Here is a 15,913-nt window from a genome sequence, read left to right on the forward strand (position 1 = left end):
GCATCTCTTAAGGTAGGGGTTCCCAACCTTGGGTTGCTCCCTGAAGGCCACTGTTGGTGGGGATGATGGGAGTTGTAGTCCAGCAACATCTGGGGTCCCAAGATTGGGAATGCATGGATGAATGTGTTAACACCTGTGCTATGCTGAAGCTCTCTGTATGTTTGGCCAAGGGTTGCATGAGGATAAGGAGCCTTTGAGGCTGTCATATCTTCTGGCTTGGGCAAGGCTGCTGGAGAGAAGTGCTCATCGGAGGTTCATGGCTGTCAGAGATGGGTAAAGCAGATACCTGGAGGAGCTGAGGAATTCATCTGAAAGAAGAACGTGGACCTAGGACATTTGCACAAGTGATCTCAGCACTGGCCTTTCACTCCTGCATCTATAATTCAAATGCAATATCTGCATTTTGTTGGCCAGAATGCACCATTGCTCCCAAAATTGGGCCCATGGTGCTTTTAAGCGTTAGGTCTTGAGGCACCCTTCCCTCACGGGTGCAATTTCTAGGATGGCAGGTGCCCTCCCAGAAGCAAATTCAGGGCCATGCTGCACAGTTTTCAAGGAGGACTTTGGGAAGAGGAGGCTGCAAAGGTTGAAACCTCCAGGTTGTGAGATCTGGACCTGAGGTGTGTGCAGAGCGAAAAGGGGGTGGGGGCGATGGAGGCCCAAAGCAGGAAGAATGTGCAGTTGAGGGGCGTTTGCATTGCCTGTGGGTCTGGATCCTGGTCAAGGGAGGGGGTCAGCCTGGCTGTGGGGAAGAGGAGAAGGAGCCGTAAAGAGCAGTCCAGGCATGTTTCGGGGCGCGGGATACAGAATGCATTTGGGGCTGTTCCGTGGGGCATGGAGGACAGGAGGGGAGCTTTGTGGGGTTGGGGTTCTTGCAATGAGCGTGTTTTTTGGGGTGGGGGTCTGGATTTAGGAATGTTCTACGGTGGGGCAGACCCCAAGAGGAGGAGCAAAGTGGGGGGGGGGGATCAGAAAAAGGAAAGGAGCGTCAGGGGCGGGTCCGGGGGGTGTCTCCCGGGGGCGGCCCCACCATCCCGCGCCGCCCGCCCCTCCGTCTGTCCCGGGGGCGGTGCCCGTGCCCCGTGCCCGCCCCACCTCGGCTGCGCCGCGTTCCCTCCCTCTCCCTCCGCGGGCTCCTTCCGTCACTCGCCGCCCCGGGAGACGATCTGGCTGCAGCAACCGGGAGACAGGCAGCCAGTCGCGCTGGGCGCACCCCACAACCTGGGGGAGAAAAGGTGAGGGGGCGACGGGGGAGCGGGAGGATTCAACAGGGGCAGCCCCACTTCCATGGGGGTGGGTGGGTGCGGAGCCCCTTCCCCCTCCCCTCCCCTCCCCCCTCGGAATTGTGTATGTTGCCCAAGAGGGGAGAAGAGGGATGCCCCTTTCTCTCCCCCCATTTCAATCCTTGCCCCCCACCGACCGATCCGGATTGCGACCCCGGGTTTTGCGGCTCCCCATCCCGATCCCGCGGCCGATCGATCCGTGCCGGGCTTTGGGCGCTGCCGAGACAGTCTCGCGAGCCCTGGCTGCGCCGCAGCCAATCAGGGGCCGGGGCCCCGCGGTTGGCAGCCAATGGGCAGCCAACCCGACCTCCCCCCTCGCTCGGGCTGCGGCGCTCTGAGGACTCCGAGCGGCGCCTCCATTTAAAGGGGCCGCCGCCACCGCGACCCGCACCTGGAGGACCTGCGAGGCAGGCGGGTGGGCAAAGAAGAGCTGAGCGAGGAGGAAGCCGCCGCTCCCGGCGCGGTGAGGGGAGGCCGGGCGGCAAGTCGGAGCGGCGGGGGGGCCGTTGTCGTCGTGGGCCTGGAGGGGGAGGGGCGCGGCGCGGGACCTCGTGAGGCGAGGGGCGGGGCCATGGGCGGGGGCGGGGCCACAAGGGAGGGGGCGGGGTCATGCAGGCTCTTGTGGGGGAGGGGCGGGGGGCTGACACAGGAGTCGACGGGGGGGGGCCTGCCCAAGTGCGAGGTGGGTGGGTGAGGCCCACCAAGAGGCGGCAGCAGGGAGGGATCCTGCAGGCACTTGGTGGGCCGCCGGGAGTGGGAACTGGGAAGCATCCTGCAGGGAGCCGCAGGCGGGGGCAGGGAGGTCGGGTCGGGCCTGGGCTGTGCTCAGGGGTGGGATCCTGTAAGGACTCACTCACTCAGGAGGGGGTAGACAGGCCAGGCTGAGGTCTGCTAGGATGCTGAGCTGGGCGTGAAGGACGTCAGGGAGGGATCCTGCAGGGACCCATTGTGGAGGAGTAGGCACCAAGGGTGGGGGCAGACTACCCTTGGCAGAGAGGGAGGGCCATGACTCACCTGGCCCCTGCGAGGGCTCTGCGGGGGTGGGGTGGCATCCTGCATGCGCTTGCTCCGGAGCAGGAGGAGGCAGGGGCTGTAGCTGGTCTAACCTAATCCTCACCTTCCAACCTGGGAGGGAGAATGAGCTGTCCTGTGTGGTCAGTTGACTAATCCAATTCTGACTGATTGGTGATGCTCTGTATGTAGGCCAATCCGGGCTGTCCCAAGGGTAGGCATCCTGCAGGCAATTGCTGAAGGCAGAAGCAGCCAGTGCTTCAGCTGGGCCAGGCCAGGTTTTGCCTTGCTGCTCTCTTATTTGAGAGTTCTTGGATGGCATCCCCAGGAGAGAGCACGATGCTGCTTTTGAGGCCATGTGAGCTGGGCACAATTTGAACTGTTCGCTTTCTACCCTTGACTGTGCTGCTCAGGGACAGATTCCACCCCCTACTGTCAGACCATGGAGGGCCTGATTGGGGGGTATGTGTTTTTGTTGTTTTCTCTCCCCTACCCCATTTCCTCCTCAAATAGTTATAATTAATAAAATCTTAAAAATACTGGCAGCTCTTGGTTGGACATGCAGATTGGTATTTAGAGTTCCCAGGATGGAATGATAAATTGGGCTGTTAGTCAAATTCTAGGGAGCTCTTTCCATCCCCAAGCTTGGCTTGCACGCAAGAATCAGTGCACACACGCACACCCCAAACTGAGGCTAATGATGAGCAAGACTGAACATTGGCAGGCTCTCTGTGTGCTGGGCTGTTGGGATGAGCTTCTCTTCATGTTAGTGGAGTCTTGCTTGATAGTTCTTTTGTGAAGGGGAATTAAACCATGGAGCAGGGAGAAGGAGTCCTCTTGAGTGTCCTCAAAAGCAGTATATAAATACTTATTTTATAAAAGCAATGTGTCACTATTTATATAATAATAATAATAATTAATATTCCTCAAGGAAGTACTGGCTTGAGATGCAGTTCTGGCCCTAATGCAAGGCTTGACAAATCCCATTCACTAGGAAGCCATGGCGCATAGACACTTATCTGTGTTGCCTAGACTAGGCAATTCAGAGGCAGAGTTATTTAAGTTATTTGTCCCAGGCAACACTCTTTCTTTTTTGTTCCTTGGAAAGAGAATAAAGGAAAGCCAGTTTACCCTCCCTCTCCCCAATATCCAGCATTAAGTCTAGCAATTTTGTCAAGTGTTCATTGTCTGGCTCCTAAGTTTTGGGGCTGTTTCCTAGATCCAAAGAACATTTGTCAAGGCCTGCCCTAATGTATGCAGAAGTAAGGTGTGGGTAGCCTGTTGTATATGCCCATGGAGAGAAGAGACTGGAGGGAGATCTACTGCCCCACAAGCCCAAAGGAAGGATCTGGGAGAAGGTGAGAATCTGAATTTGAGCACTGGGTACTCAGTGCTCAGGTAAGAGAATCTGGACTAGGTCACCTTCTTTCTTTTTCCTCTCCATGATTCTGTCATGATCATGGGGACTGGGGAGCATCCTCCATCCATTCCCAGCTTCTTTGCTCTCCTTCTAAAAGGTCCTTTGCTCCTACTGAATCAACTGCTAGGGTACAGAACTCTTCTGTTCCACTGACTGTGCCTGGCAATAGATATCCTGCACGTACGGGTCCTTGGTTCTTCTGGCACATAGGGCTGCTCTGTCCTCCAGGTCTGGTGCTCAGGATGGGCCTGGAGGCACAGAGTGACAGTGAGTCAAGCACTCTCATTGCTGAGAAGGCGGCAGCTTGGAATTGGTCTCCTTTGGAATTCAGAGCTATCTCAAGGTCCACTTAGCTCTACCAGCCCTCAGGAAGAGGTGATTTTGTGGTTGCACTTGAAGGACACTCAAGCAGGGTTCTTCACTCTGAGAGCCTCACTGGGACAAAGGTCCATGGCAGAGAAATCCCTGAGGTATATCTGGAAGTGGCATATAAATAACCACAACCTATCATTTATCAGATCTGTCCGCATTAGGACTCTCGAGGGCAGATCACTGTTGCTCCCACTTGACAAATGGAGGAGCTCTGGCTGAGAGTTGAGGCCATGGCAGATGGATATAACCACTGCCACCATGCTGCTGGTGTGCTTTGTAAGAGCCGGTGCCCTTTATGGAAGCCCAGGTCAGAACTTTCCCATCATCTGGCCCCTCATTGCTGTCCCCTCAAACCTTCTCTGAGAGGAAATTGGAAGATCTTGCCTCCTGTGAGTGCTGAGTCAGACCATTGGTCTGTCTGGCTCAGTATTGGCCACTCTGACTGGCAGCAGCTCTGTAGTGCTTCAAACAGAGGTCTTTGCCTGCAGCTACCATCTGAGAGCTTTTAATGGGAGATGCTGTCAGGGATTGAATACAAAGCAGGTGATCTTCCACTGTGCAGCGGCCTCCTGTTTTGTGCAGACGTTGCTTGCTAAACTCTCCCTGTCATTTTCTGAAGCCGCATTTGGGGCCTTTTCAGGGTTTCCACTAATACAGGGGTTGGCCAGTTCAGCACCGAAGACCATCTCAGAAATATGCCACAAGGCTGCTGCTAGCTTGCATACTTCAGATTTGCATATGTTTGATGTCTAACCTGCTCTCTGAGTGTCTCAGAGCTGGCAACAGCACTTAGAAACAGCAATCAAAATGTTTAACTAGATATCTCTTTTTTAAAAATCCATCTACCCACTGGACTACCCACCTCATTCTTGGCCACCAGAGAGCTTCCCCAAATTTAGAAGAAAAAAGAAAGGGGTGGAGGCTTACTCAGGACCTTGAAGGTTGTTCAGAGCTTTCAAGGGATCAAGATCAGCCCTTGCAAGGAACTCACTCTGTGACTTGGCTGGTGGAAGGTGTGCTGGGCTAACATGATGGAACACAGTGGAGGAGGCACTCTCAGAAGGTCTCCTGGGCATGAAGTGGACATGAACGGTCTCTTTAAAGAGATGTGGCCAGTGACCAGGCACTGATGGGAAAATGCCTTTCACTGTGTTTTCTGAACTAGAAAAGCAATTAATTTTTTTAGATCCCAACGGCTGCTTTTTTCAGGGATTCTCCTGTTGGTACCCTTTCCCTCTGTTAACTGGACAAAGAAGCACCTTTTAAAGTGGTGATTTTCTTTATTGAGCTGGGGGAGAGCAGTTGGCCCTATCCAGCCCCAGCACAGCATCCCTCCAGTGGCTGTTGCTGGTGTCTATTTTATGTTTCTTTTTTAGGTTGTGAGCCATTTGGGGGACAGGGAGCCATTTTATTTATTTGTTTAATTCTTTATATCTATGTAAACTGCTTTGGGAACTTCTGTTGAAAAGTGGTGTGTAGATATTTGTTGTATTCATACCTTGTGGTGTTTCCTCCCAGCCCCCTTCCTTTGAAAATTGCTCCTGCAAATGGGAAAAGCTGGGTCAGTATTGAGAGTGTTTGGGTGGAGTGGGTGGCAGCGTTCCCTCTGAAAGGGATTCCCAAAGGAAGTTGACTATAACTCCCAGAATCCTCAGCTTTAGTGGCTTTTACTTGGGGATTATGGGAGATGTAGTCAACAACATCTGGGAATCCCTGTTAGAGGGAACACGAGTGGGTGAGAAGGAAGGTAATGTGGCTGGGTTCTCACAACCTTCAAATAATCTCTTGAACCACTTCCTTTTAATTGCCTCCCCAGTTTTTGTTTTAGGGATTGAGTTCTGGTTTGGGTCCAAGGCAACTGACTCTTGGTCTTTCTAGCTCATTATTGTATGCACTTACTGGCCAGCTATCTGGAGTTTCAGATAGGAATCTTTCCCAGCCCTGCCTGAAGATGTCATGGATTGAACCTGGGACCTCCTCCATGCAGAGCAGGTGCTCTGTCATTGAGCTACCATCCCTTTCGCTCCAGGGCCTCTCGGGGTTAGTGGTATCTCTCATATTCACAAATCCAATAAAACATGCTGACCTTCTTTTCTTTCCCCATTCTGGTTCCCAGTTTTTAGCTGCTGTTGAATGGATCCCAGTGAATTTCCCGGCTCCTTGGGGCCACTGTCCCTGCCTGATAAGCCACTGATTGGCGACCTCCCTGCAGACATGGAGTTTGGAGAGGATCTGCTGGCCTCCCAGACGGCCTCCCAGACGGCCTCGGCTCTCCAGCCCCAAGAGATGGAGTGGGAAACACCCAAGCAAGCAACCTTGGATGGCGACTTGGACTTGGGCTTGGGGAAAGCGGATGGTTTGCCAGATCTCGGCAAATCCAACAGTCTGGCCCTCGAGAAATCCAGCGCTTTGGACATCTTGGAACAGCCTGACGTCCTGGATGGCTTGAGCAAAGAGGATGACCTGGCCGTTCTGGATAAGTGCAAGGAGCTAGACAGCTTGTGCAAGCCGCATGCTCCTGTGGAGCCCGAGGAGGGGCCTGGAGATCCTTTGGCGGCAGGAGCAGAAGCCCTCATTCCTGAAGCTTGGAAAGAGGAAGGTGTGTTGAAAACGGACACGGAAGGCACAAAAGGTGAAGATGGGGCAGACAGTGCAGCCTCCCTTCCAGACAGCCGCGTCCCAGAGTCATCTGATGTAGTGGAGGTGAGCAGCCCTCTGCCTTCGCAGGAACCAACAGCCTCGCCTGGCAGCTCCCCAACAAGTCAGCGGCTAGCTAAGAAAGCCCGGTTGAAAGCCCCCAGGAAAAGCTCCCCCGTGTGGGGGGAGGGGGAGGAGGAGGAGGTGGCGGCAGCCGTGGAGGAGGGGAAGGAGGCCACCCTCAACAGCACTCCTGATCCGTCGTCTGAGCCAGCAGAAGAGAGTCCAGCTGAAGCGCAGAAGGAAATTGGCACCAGCCAAGAAGACCTTGCCAAGGTCAAAGCAGAGGAGACCGAGCAGGGCCCCCAACTTCCAGGTGGGTAAGAAAGATAGATCCTCCCTAGAGCATCTCTTTGCTTTGCTCTGGTGCTGAGCAGAGGGAGGCACATCGGGGGCTTCTCCCGTTGCTCTGCCTTTAGCCACTGCGGCTTATTTCTGTGGCTTCTGGGGTACAGCCCTGCCCTAGCTTTCTCAGCAAGCAATAAGGCAGGGAGCAGCCCCTCTCTCTCTCTCTCTCGCTCTCTCCCTCTCCTCCCTTACAAGATTCTTTCTTCCACTGTTTCTTTCCTGGCCAACGCTGGAGGGTCCCTGAGTGGCGTCCCAGCCAAAAAGGTGTCTCTACTCCCCCTGCTCCCAATGCTCTTGTGTTCTCACGGTTGCCGAGGTGGCTGCAGTTTGGTGGCCTGGCTGTGACCCATCCCAGCCATGGTCCTTTCTGGAGCATCATAGACAGCTGTTGGGGTCTCTTGTGCTTCTCTTTCAGGGGACGTCCCTGTCGCGAAGGCGAACGAGCAGCCCGTTGAAAAGGTAAGGAAGGAGGTGGCAGTGGCACAGCTGAGCACTGGCCTGTCTGCTCACACCTTTGCAACTCCTCTCTTGGTTCCTTGGCCATTTTCTGCCCGTTTAGTTCCCATTGCCCATTCTTACAGGCATAAGTTTCAAGCTGACTGCATGGCATGTCCTTCTCTCCCTTTTTCTCTCCTCCTTCTGAGTTTGTGTGAGTTTGGACTCTGAGCTAGGCTTACCTTCATCTTGCATGTTCTGTACGGTACCCAGTACCCGTGTCCCCTGTAACAGGGATTCCCAGATGTTGTTGATTGCATCTCCCATAATCCTTTGCTATTGATTGCATCTCCCATAATCCCCTGCCTGTTGCCATATCCAGTGGCCTATCCAATACTGTTTGGTGCTGGGTAAAACAGCCAAGTTGTGGTTTAATGGGCCTGTTGCCTCTGGCTGGTCTGAGGATTCCCTGGTGTCTTGCAGGAGCAGAAGAGGAGTGAGCGGGCCAGGAGAGCAGAAGTGTCCCGCCCCGAGACAGTCAACTCCTCCGAGAGCAGTAAGTGTTGGTGGTCAGTGAGGGGAATGATTCTCTCAAACCGTCAAATCAGTTTGTCGAAAGAGCAGGCTGCCTGAGGCTTACGTGGTGTGGCCCAGTGTTCCCCACTGGGGTCTCCAGATGCTGTGGGACTACACCTCCCATCATCCTCAGCCACAAGGGCAGAAGATGGTGGGAGTTGTAGTCAAACACCTGGGGGCCCAAGCTGGGCACTCTTGGTGTAGCAGCTAGCCAGAGAGGTCCAGATACAAATCCCTGCTCAGTCCCAAAGTTCACGGAGTAATTTTAGGCTGCTGGCCCAGCCAACCTTTCAGAACAACCCTGTGAGTTAAAAGGGTGGGTGGGAGAGAAGTAGGTATACTGGTTAAGCTCCATGCCGAAAGGATGGATTTAACGTCCCTATATAAAGAAAGGGTGTAATTTCTCTCTGGAGGATGTTCAGGAGAGGCCTGATGAAGGGTCTACCCGGGAGAGGCAAAATGGGTCGTGTTGGAGCTTGTCAGAAGAGAGTCCTGTTGGCTCAGACCCAAAGGTCCATTTAGTCCAGCCTGCCGTGGCCATCCAGACACCTCTGAGAAGCCCACAAATAGGGCAAAGAAAGCAGGAGCCCTCCCTTTTTGTTGCTCTCCCAGTAACCAGTATTTAGAGGTAGACCGCCCATAGACATGGGGGCTCTATTTAGTTCTCTCAGTTATTGACAGGCCTCTACTCCTCCTCCATGACTTTGCCTGATCCCCTTTCTGAAGCCATCTAAGCCAGTGAATGCCATTGATTATGGTTCCAGTGATCCTTCAGTTACAGGAGACTAGATGTGGGAAACAGTCCAGGCATAGTTTCCTGGGCAAGTTCTCCAGGTGGGTTCTTTTTTTTTTGGGGGGGGGGGCAGGTTGTTCTCCCCCCACTCTGAGCCCTGGCAATGGCCAGTGCCTGTCAGTGGTCATTTCCCCTCTTGTGCCTCTCAGTTCCTGTCTCGGATGAGGATTCCGACGCCATGGTGGACGACCCCAACGATGAGGACTTTGTTCCCTTCCGCACTCGACGCACCACACGCGCCATGTCTCTGCGTAATCAGATGGCCCAGCGGGCCGCCCGCTCCACAGTCACCAAGATGACGTGTGCCAACTGCCGGACGCCGCTGCAGAAGGGCCAGACAGCCTACCAGCGCAAGGGGCTGCCCCAGCTTTTCTGCTCCAGCTCCTGCCTCACCACCTTCTCCAAGAGGCCTCTCAACAAGAAGAACTGCACCTTCTGTAAAAAGTGGGTGCTGCCCGGGAGGCTCCCTCCAGCCCTCCCTTGGTCCCCCCGCCCTCCCCGCTCTAGACTCTGCAAGCCTCCTTGTGGTCTTTGGCCTCCCCATTGCCTCTTGCTGTCCTTTGCTGTCCCGGCCCTGCGAGCGGCCAGCCAACCCCTGGTCTGACCATTGCCTTCCTGTCTGCAGGGAGATCTGGAACACCAAGGAGTCCGTTGTGGCCCAGATTGGCTCAGGCAGCTCTTTCTTTGAGTTCTGCACTTCCGTATGCCTCTCGCTGTATGAAGCCCAACAACAGAGACCATCCCCACAGACGTCAGAAGCCTCGGACACGGTCCGCTGCAGTGTGTGCTACAAGCCAGGAGAGGTGAGCGTGGCTGCTGCGGTCCAAGGTGGTATTTGGGGCGGAGGAGAATGGGAAGATGCAGCCACTAGATGCTGAAGGGTCTGTGCTGTGGAAGACTGTATGCAGGAGTCGGAGTCCACTGTTCCCTCTAACGGATTCCCAGACGTGGTTGACTACAACTCCCACAATTCCCAGCCAAAGGCCATTGCAGCTAGGGATGCTGGGAGTTGTCGTGAACAACATCTGGGAATCGCTGCTGGAGGGAACAGTGTTGGAGTCCCAGGCTCAGCCCCTCGTATTTCTGGCACGAGGAGGACTTGGAGAGGCCTTTCTCTGCCTGAGGTTCTGGAGAGCTGCCGCCAGCCTGAGGAGATCATTCCGCCTTAGACGATCATGAGCTTTATGCCTCCTTAGCCACCACTTGCACAGAAAGCAAGGTGGAAACCATGTGTAGGACAGGACCCCCATATCAGGCAAGTTCCAGATATGAGGCCAAAAAAAAAGGCTCCATATTGGAGATGAAGAGGTGGGTGGAGGGATTGCATGAGCATTGGAAGGCTGCAGCTGTCTTCATGGAAGCCCTTCAGCAGGACACCAAGAAGGAAAGGAGCATGTCTGAAGAGAATTGTACATAGCAGAAGGAAATGTGAGAGGGAAGGGAGGAAGGGCTGCTGAATCCCCCGTTCTGCACAAGAGAGTCCAGTAGCAAAATCAGGTGCATACTGCTTCTTGGGCCTCCCCGACTGACTTGCTGGCAACAAGTGTGCATTCTGGGACACTGAAATGCCTTGGTGCAGAACGTGGAGCTGGTTCTTGCCAGATATGGGAAGGCCCCGTGTGCGGCTTCAGTCCTTGCTCCGCCCCTTCCTCCCCATAACCTCCAGCCGCCACTGCCCAAGCACCTGCCTCCCAGCCCTCATACCAGGAGGCGCGCGGCTCCACTGCCCACTGCCTTGTGCCTCTCAGAGGAGGGCAGCTGGCACTGGCCCCAGTGAGCGAAAGGCAGCTCCGTCTCGCCCTCAGATCCAGCACGAGGTCAGCAACGGCAACGTGGTGCACCGCATCTGCAGCGATGCCTGCTTCACCAAGTTCCGCGCCACCAAGGGCCTGAAAACCAACTGCTGTGACAACTGCGGCCTCTACCTGTACAACAAGGGGCTGCCCCTGGAGTATCTCTTCCACGAGGGGCAGCAGAAGCGCTTCTGCAACACCACCTGCCTCAACAGCTACAAGAAGGTGAGGCTGAGCTGGCGGGGGAGCACAGGCCACTTCCAGCTCAAGAAGCCAGTCCCTGCAAGCTCCCCCATCCGCTGGTGGGAAAAGTTTTCAGGCTTGCCAACTAGTGCTCCCCCCCCCGCCCCAACAGGGATTTCTAGACGTTTTGTTTTGTTGGTTTATTAAATTTATACCCCGCCCAAACTTGCGCCTCTGGGCGGCTAACAACAGTGGGAGTTGTTGACTACAACTCCCATAATGCCCAAGCAAAAGCCGTTGCTGCTGGGAATTCTGAGAGTTGTAGTCAACAACATGAGGGAACACTGCTGCCAACCCCTTCTCCTTTCCTCCCATGGCATGGGATCCACAGGCAAAGCCCGGAAGACCTGCCCCCCTCCCCCCCCACACACAGAGGCACCCCTCTCCCCCCTGTTGTTTAGAGGACTAGCAGATTCCCTCCCTGGCAGTGGGCACTTATCCTGGTGTGGACATGAAAGTGGTCAGTGGCGGGGGAGGCTCTCACGCACGCATGAGGGGGCCTAGCCCGGGTGGAGGGGCATGCCTGGCAGCTGCCCTTTGTTGTGTCCCTGCAGAAGAACACCCGGGTCTATCCCTGCATGTGGTGCAAGACACTGTGTAAGAACTTCGACATGCTGTCCCACAAAGACCGGAACGGCAAGATGAGCCTCTTCTGCTCTATCTGCTGCACCACCTCCTTCAAGGTCAAGCAGGCGGGGCTGACAGGTAAAAACTCTCCGTAGCCCCGAGAGCCCGGGCTGCTGCTAGGCCGGCTTTGGTGGGAGCAGATTGCAGGGTGCCACTTGGTGGAAGGTGGGGGTGGGAAGTGGCTGGGCCTGTGCTGGGGATCCGAGAGCCACAATATCTGTGGGGCCGACTGGGAGCTCTGACTCCCCCAAGTCAGCTTGGCGAAGAATGGGTGGAATCTCTGGGCGCGGGAGATGGACTTCCCCAGATTCCCCATATGTGGGTCTAGCCCTGGAGGGCTGACCGGTCGGAAACTGCTCTCTTGGTGTTGGCCCCTGGTAGCCCCGGAAGGCTTCCGGGTGTTTCGGTCAGCTGAGCCTCTCCAGCAGGCCTGCTGCCCTTGCCTCTGCTTGGTGGGGCCTCGTGCCCTCTCCACGCAGGAACATGGAGCCCAGTCCCTCTCTCCCCAGGACCCCCTCGGCCTTGCAGCTTCTGCCGGAAGAGCCTGTCCGAGCCCTGCTACTACAACAAGAACGAGCAGGTGGTGTACCAGTTCTGCAGCCCCAGCTGCTGGACCAAATTCCAGGTACATACGGAGGCTCTGCCACTGTCACAGTGATGGGACTCAACCCAGGAACGTGGGTTTTCTGCATGGCTGCCATCTGATGCATCCATCAGACTCGTGAAAGTCTGTGCTTTCGTTTTTAAAACAAGCCAAAAGCTTCTAGCTCTCATTGTGTGCTGAGGAAAGCTTTGAAAGGTGAAGGTCGTGTCTGCTCAAGGCTCTTAAGACTCAAGAGGATCTAGAAGGGGGCTTCTCTTGGCCAGAGGGGGGGAGGCTCATGGCACTTTTCACAGTTTTCCATTCCCTGCTAGGACCACGTGTGCTCCAGCTCTCCTACCTAAGAGTTCTTTCTTAACTGCGAGAGCCAAGACCTCCTTGACCTGTGTGCAAAACCCAGCCCTTTGTGCCTCTAGGCACCACTTTGGCCAAAGCGCTCTTAGAGCCGCCGCCTCCTTCAGTTGCGGCCCGGCCTCTCCATCCTTTTACTGTCCTGCCCTTCCATACTCCATCTCCCCAGCTGCCATACTATATGAAGTTCCTTCTGTCCTTAGGCGAGGTTCCAACCGCAGACTCGCTGCCAAGCCTTCCTTCCCCACAGCGGCTGCCCTTAATGTCAGCATTCTGTGACCAGTCCTTCCCCCTAAAAAAAAATTAGAATGTCCGTGAACGCTCTGACATCACAGAAGCTCAGCCAATGACAACAGATTGGAGGGGTGGGGAAGGAGGAGGTGTGCGCAGCACATTCTTAGCTTATTATATATCTGTCTTTGATGTCAAATCTACCGTGGGGGTGGTCATTTGTTCTCAAATAAACTGTTTCTACTTCTGCTGATGCCGAAGCGAGTTTGTGTGTGCTATCCAATAAATCAGTCAAATAACAATTGTGTGATTTGCATAATTTATTCTACTCGCAGAATGTTGGTCTTTGACCGCCAATGTCCATGGCCAAACCCTGTTCCCTCCCAGGAGCAGCTGCAGCAGCTGGACGTCCCCTGGGAAGAACCTGTATGGGGGTGCCTGCCGATTGCTTTAGTCAATGTCCAGTGGTGGGGAGAGGGGGTGTGGGGGGGAGGGGGAGGGGGGGCCTGAAGATCTGTGGGGAGTGAGAGTCTTGTCTGTGGGTGGATGTGGGCCTAGTGGCTGGGCCCAGCAGAGAGGGACTCGGGGCGCATGGCGAATGATGCGGTGAGGAGTGGGCAGGCAGGCAGGCGGCGGCAGGCGCAAGTCTGGTGAGTGAGGAAGCGGGGCAGGCAGCTGCAGGCCAGGTACCGTGGGCAGAGACGAGCCTCTGCCCCCTTCTGAATCTCTCTCCCCTTCCCCTTCCCTCCAAAATGCAGCGCACCAGCCCAGAAGGTGGGATCCACTTGACCTGCCATTCCTGCCACAACCTCTTCACTGGGAAGCCCGAGATCCTGGACTGGCAGGTGAGAGGGCTGCAGACCAAGAGGGAGGGCTGGAGGGGCGCAGGGTGCTGAAGCCAGAGCTGGCTTGCAGTTTGTAGAAAGGCAGCCTTGGAATGGGGGAGGTAGGGGTGTGTGTGTGTGTGTTGGTGTGCATGAGCACATGCATGCAGCTTGCGCTAGGAAATTGGGGGGTGTGTGTGTGTCTGCCTTTGGGTCCTGTGCTGAAGACAGTTGGGGGGTCTAGTCGGCCCGGCTGGGCCCTGCCGCTTGGCCCAGTGGCCCCTGCCCGCCTGCTGAGCCGGCCCCCCCTCTCCGCCCCCACCCCTCTCTCTGGCAGGACAAGGTCTACCAGTTCTGCTGCCGCGACTGCTGTGAAGACTTCAAGCGGCTGCGAGGGGTGGTGTCCCAGTGTGAGCACTGCAAGCAGGAGAAGCTGCTGCACGAGAAGATCCGCTTCTCCGGGGTGGAGAAGAACTTTTGTAGCGAAGGTACCTGTTGTGGGAGAGCATGTGCCGGGCCTGGGGGAGAGCCGCAGAGTCCCATGACGGGGGGGGGGGGGGAGGAGGAGGAGGAGGAGGAAGGGAGATGCCTGAGGGCAAAGAGCAGGAGAAAGGCTGCCCTGCCCGGGCCTGGCTGTGCAGCGGCTGCTGAGGGAGGCCACCTTGTGCCGCTGCTGCTGCCGCCGGTGCCGGCTGCAGCTCCCCCAGTCCCAGCTGGCCCTGCCGTGCCTTCCAGGACCTTGCATGCCGTGGGCATGGGCCACAGGCGGTCGGTCGGTGGCTTGGAGTAAGTTCTTAGAACCAGAGAGGTGAGCAATGGTGAGTCCTGTCCTCCCCACCCGAGTCCTGTCCTCCCCAGGAGCCAGTGCAGGATTGCTGCTGCTGCTGCTGCTGCTGCTGCTGCTGCTGCTGCTGCTGCTGCTAGGATTGCCTCTGCCTTGCTGTGTGCTCTGCTCTTTCTCCAAGCCTCTGCTCTGGGCCCCTTGCTGCCGCCGCTGCCGCCGCCGCCAGGGTATCTGCTGTGCCCCCCCCGGGGAGGTTTCACCTGTCTTGTTTCTCCGCAGGGTGTGTGCTTCTTTATAAACAGGATTTCACCAAGAACCTGGGCCTCTGCTGCATCACCTGCACCTACTGCTCCCAGACTTGCCAGCGGGCTGTCACTGAGCAGCTCGAAGGCAGCACCTGGGACTTCTGCAGCGAAGACTGCAAGAGCAAATACCTGCTGTGGTACTTCAAGGTGAGTGCGGGGGGCGGGGGGGGGAGGCACCCCACTTGCAGCCCAGCCCAGCATGGCTGTCAGAGGGCTGATGGGGTGGTGTGATTTGGCAGCGGGTCCCAACAAAGTTGTTGGGACCACCGTTTGCCGGAAACCAGGACTGTGCATTGTGGATAGGAACATAAGAAGCTGCCGTATACGGAGCCAGATCATTGGTCCATCTAGCTCAGTATTGTCTTCACAGACTGGCAGCGGCTTCTCCAAGGTTGCAGGCAGGAGTCTCGCTCAGCCCTATCTTGGAGATGCTGCCAGGGAGCGAACTTGGAACCTAGATGCTCTTCCCAGAGCAGCCCCTATCCCAAAGGGAGTATCTTACAATGCTCATGCTTCTAGTCTCCTATTCATATGCAACCAGGACAGACCTTGCTTAGCTAAGGGGATGAATCATGCGTGCTACCACAAGACCAGCTCACCTCTGACGGTCGCAGCTTTCTGTGTGTTACTGCCCTTTTCTTTATTCCTGCCCCCAAAATTGCAGTCATTTTTGCCCAAAGCAAAAGGTTAGGGTAGGCCTGCTCAACTTCGGCCCTCCTGAAGATGTTGGCCTACAACTCCCATTATCCCTGGCTATTGGCCACTGGCTGGGGATTATGGGAGTTGTCGTTCATAGTGCATTGATCCATAGAGTGACCAAGAGTCAGGCACGACTGAACGGATAAAAAGAAGAGTTCAAAAGCACCTGGGGGCCGAAGTTGAGCAGGCCTCGGTTAGGGTCAGGGCTAGGGTAGGTAAACATTTCTTTCTTTTTTTAAGAGTAGGATTAGGGTGACAATGAACAAATGTTTGCATTCACTGCATGGAGTCATCTGTGGTTCCTACCAAATTCGTTTCCATTACTCTGGCAACGTTGATACACTCTTATAGTAGTTTTTATGTTGTGTTTAAAAGCATTTAATACGCCATTACAAACATGGCTTCTGCAGGCCCGATGGCCGGGACACTGAAAGCCTGGCCACGCCCTGGAAGCAATTGTCTTGCAACGCGATTGCCTCTGTTCCATCTCTAGGGGTGTAGCCCTTGTCAAAACCCACAC

The 15,913-nt window shown here is 55.5% G+C and overlaps 1 protein-coding gene across 7 annotated transcripts in view; it reads left to right on the forward strand.

The window, feature by feature from the left end:
* The first annotated feature begins 230 nt into the window (after positions 1-230).
* Positions 231-15,913, forward strand: part of ZMYM3 (zinc finger MYM-type containing 3) — a 28,390-nt gene continuing 12,707 nt past the window's right edge. The window contains exons 1-13 of one of the 7 annotated variants that reach the window (XM_053273462.1): positions 2,097-2,756; positions 3,514-3,652; positions 6,203-7,099; positions 7,547-7,590; positions 8,050-8,122; positions 9,085-9,379; positions 9,561-9,738; positions 10,741-10,953; positions 11,526-11,676; positions 12,108-12,223; positions 13,540-13,626; positions 13,943-14,093; positions 14,669-14,841. In XM_053273462.1, coding sequence (XP_053129437.1) covers positions 6,220-7,099; positions 7,547-7,590; positions 8,050-8,122; positions 9,085-9,379; positions 9,561-9,738; positions 10,741-10,953; positions 11,526-11,676; positions 12,108-12,223; positions 13,540-13,626; positions 13,943-14,093; positions 14,669-14,841 — 2,361 coding nt within the window. In that variant the 5' untranslated portion in view covers positions 2,097-2,756; positions 3,514-3,652; positions 6,203-6,219. Of the gene's footprint in view, positions 621-1,079; positions 1,236-1,580; positions 1,747-2,096; positions 2,757-3,513; positions 3,653-6,202; positions 7,100-7,546; positions 7,591-8,049; positions 8,123-9,084; positions 9,380-9,560; positions 9,739-10,740; positions 10,954-11,525; positions 11,677-12,107; positions 12,224-13,539; positions 13,627-13,942; positions 14,094-14,668; positions 14,842-15,913 lie in introns of those variants that run through there. The other 6 variants (XM_053273464.1, XM_053273461.1, XM_053273466.1 and 3 more) reach the window with 6 other exon arrangements.

Source organism: Hemicordylus capensis, chromosome 11, assembly GCF_027244095.1.
Source record: "Hemicordylus capensis ecotype Gifberg chromosome 11, rHemCap1.1.pri, whole genome shotgun sequence".
Lineage (NCBI taxonomy): Eukaryota > Metazoa > Chordata > Lepidosauria > Squamata > Cordylidae > Hemicordylus > Hemicordylus capensis.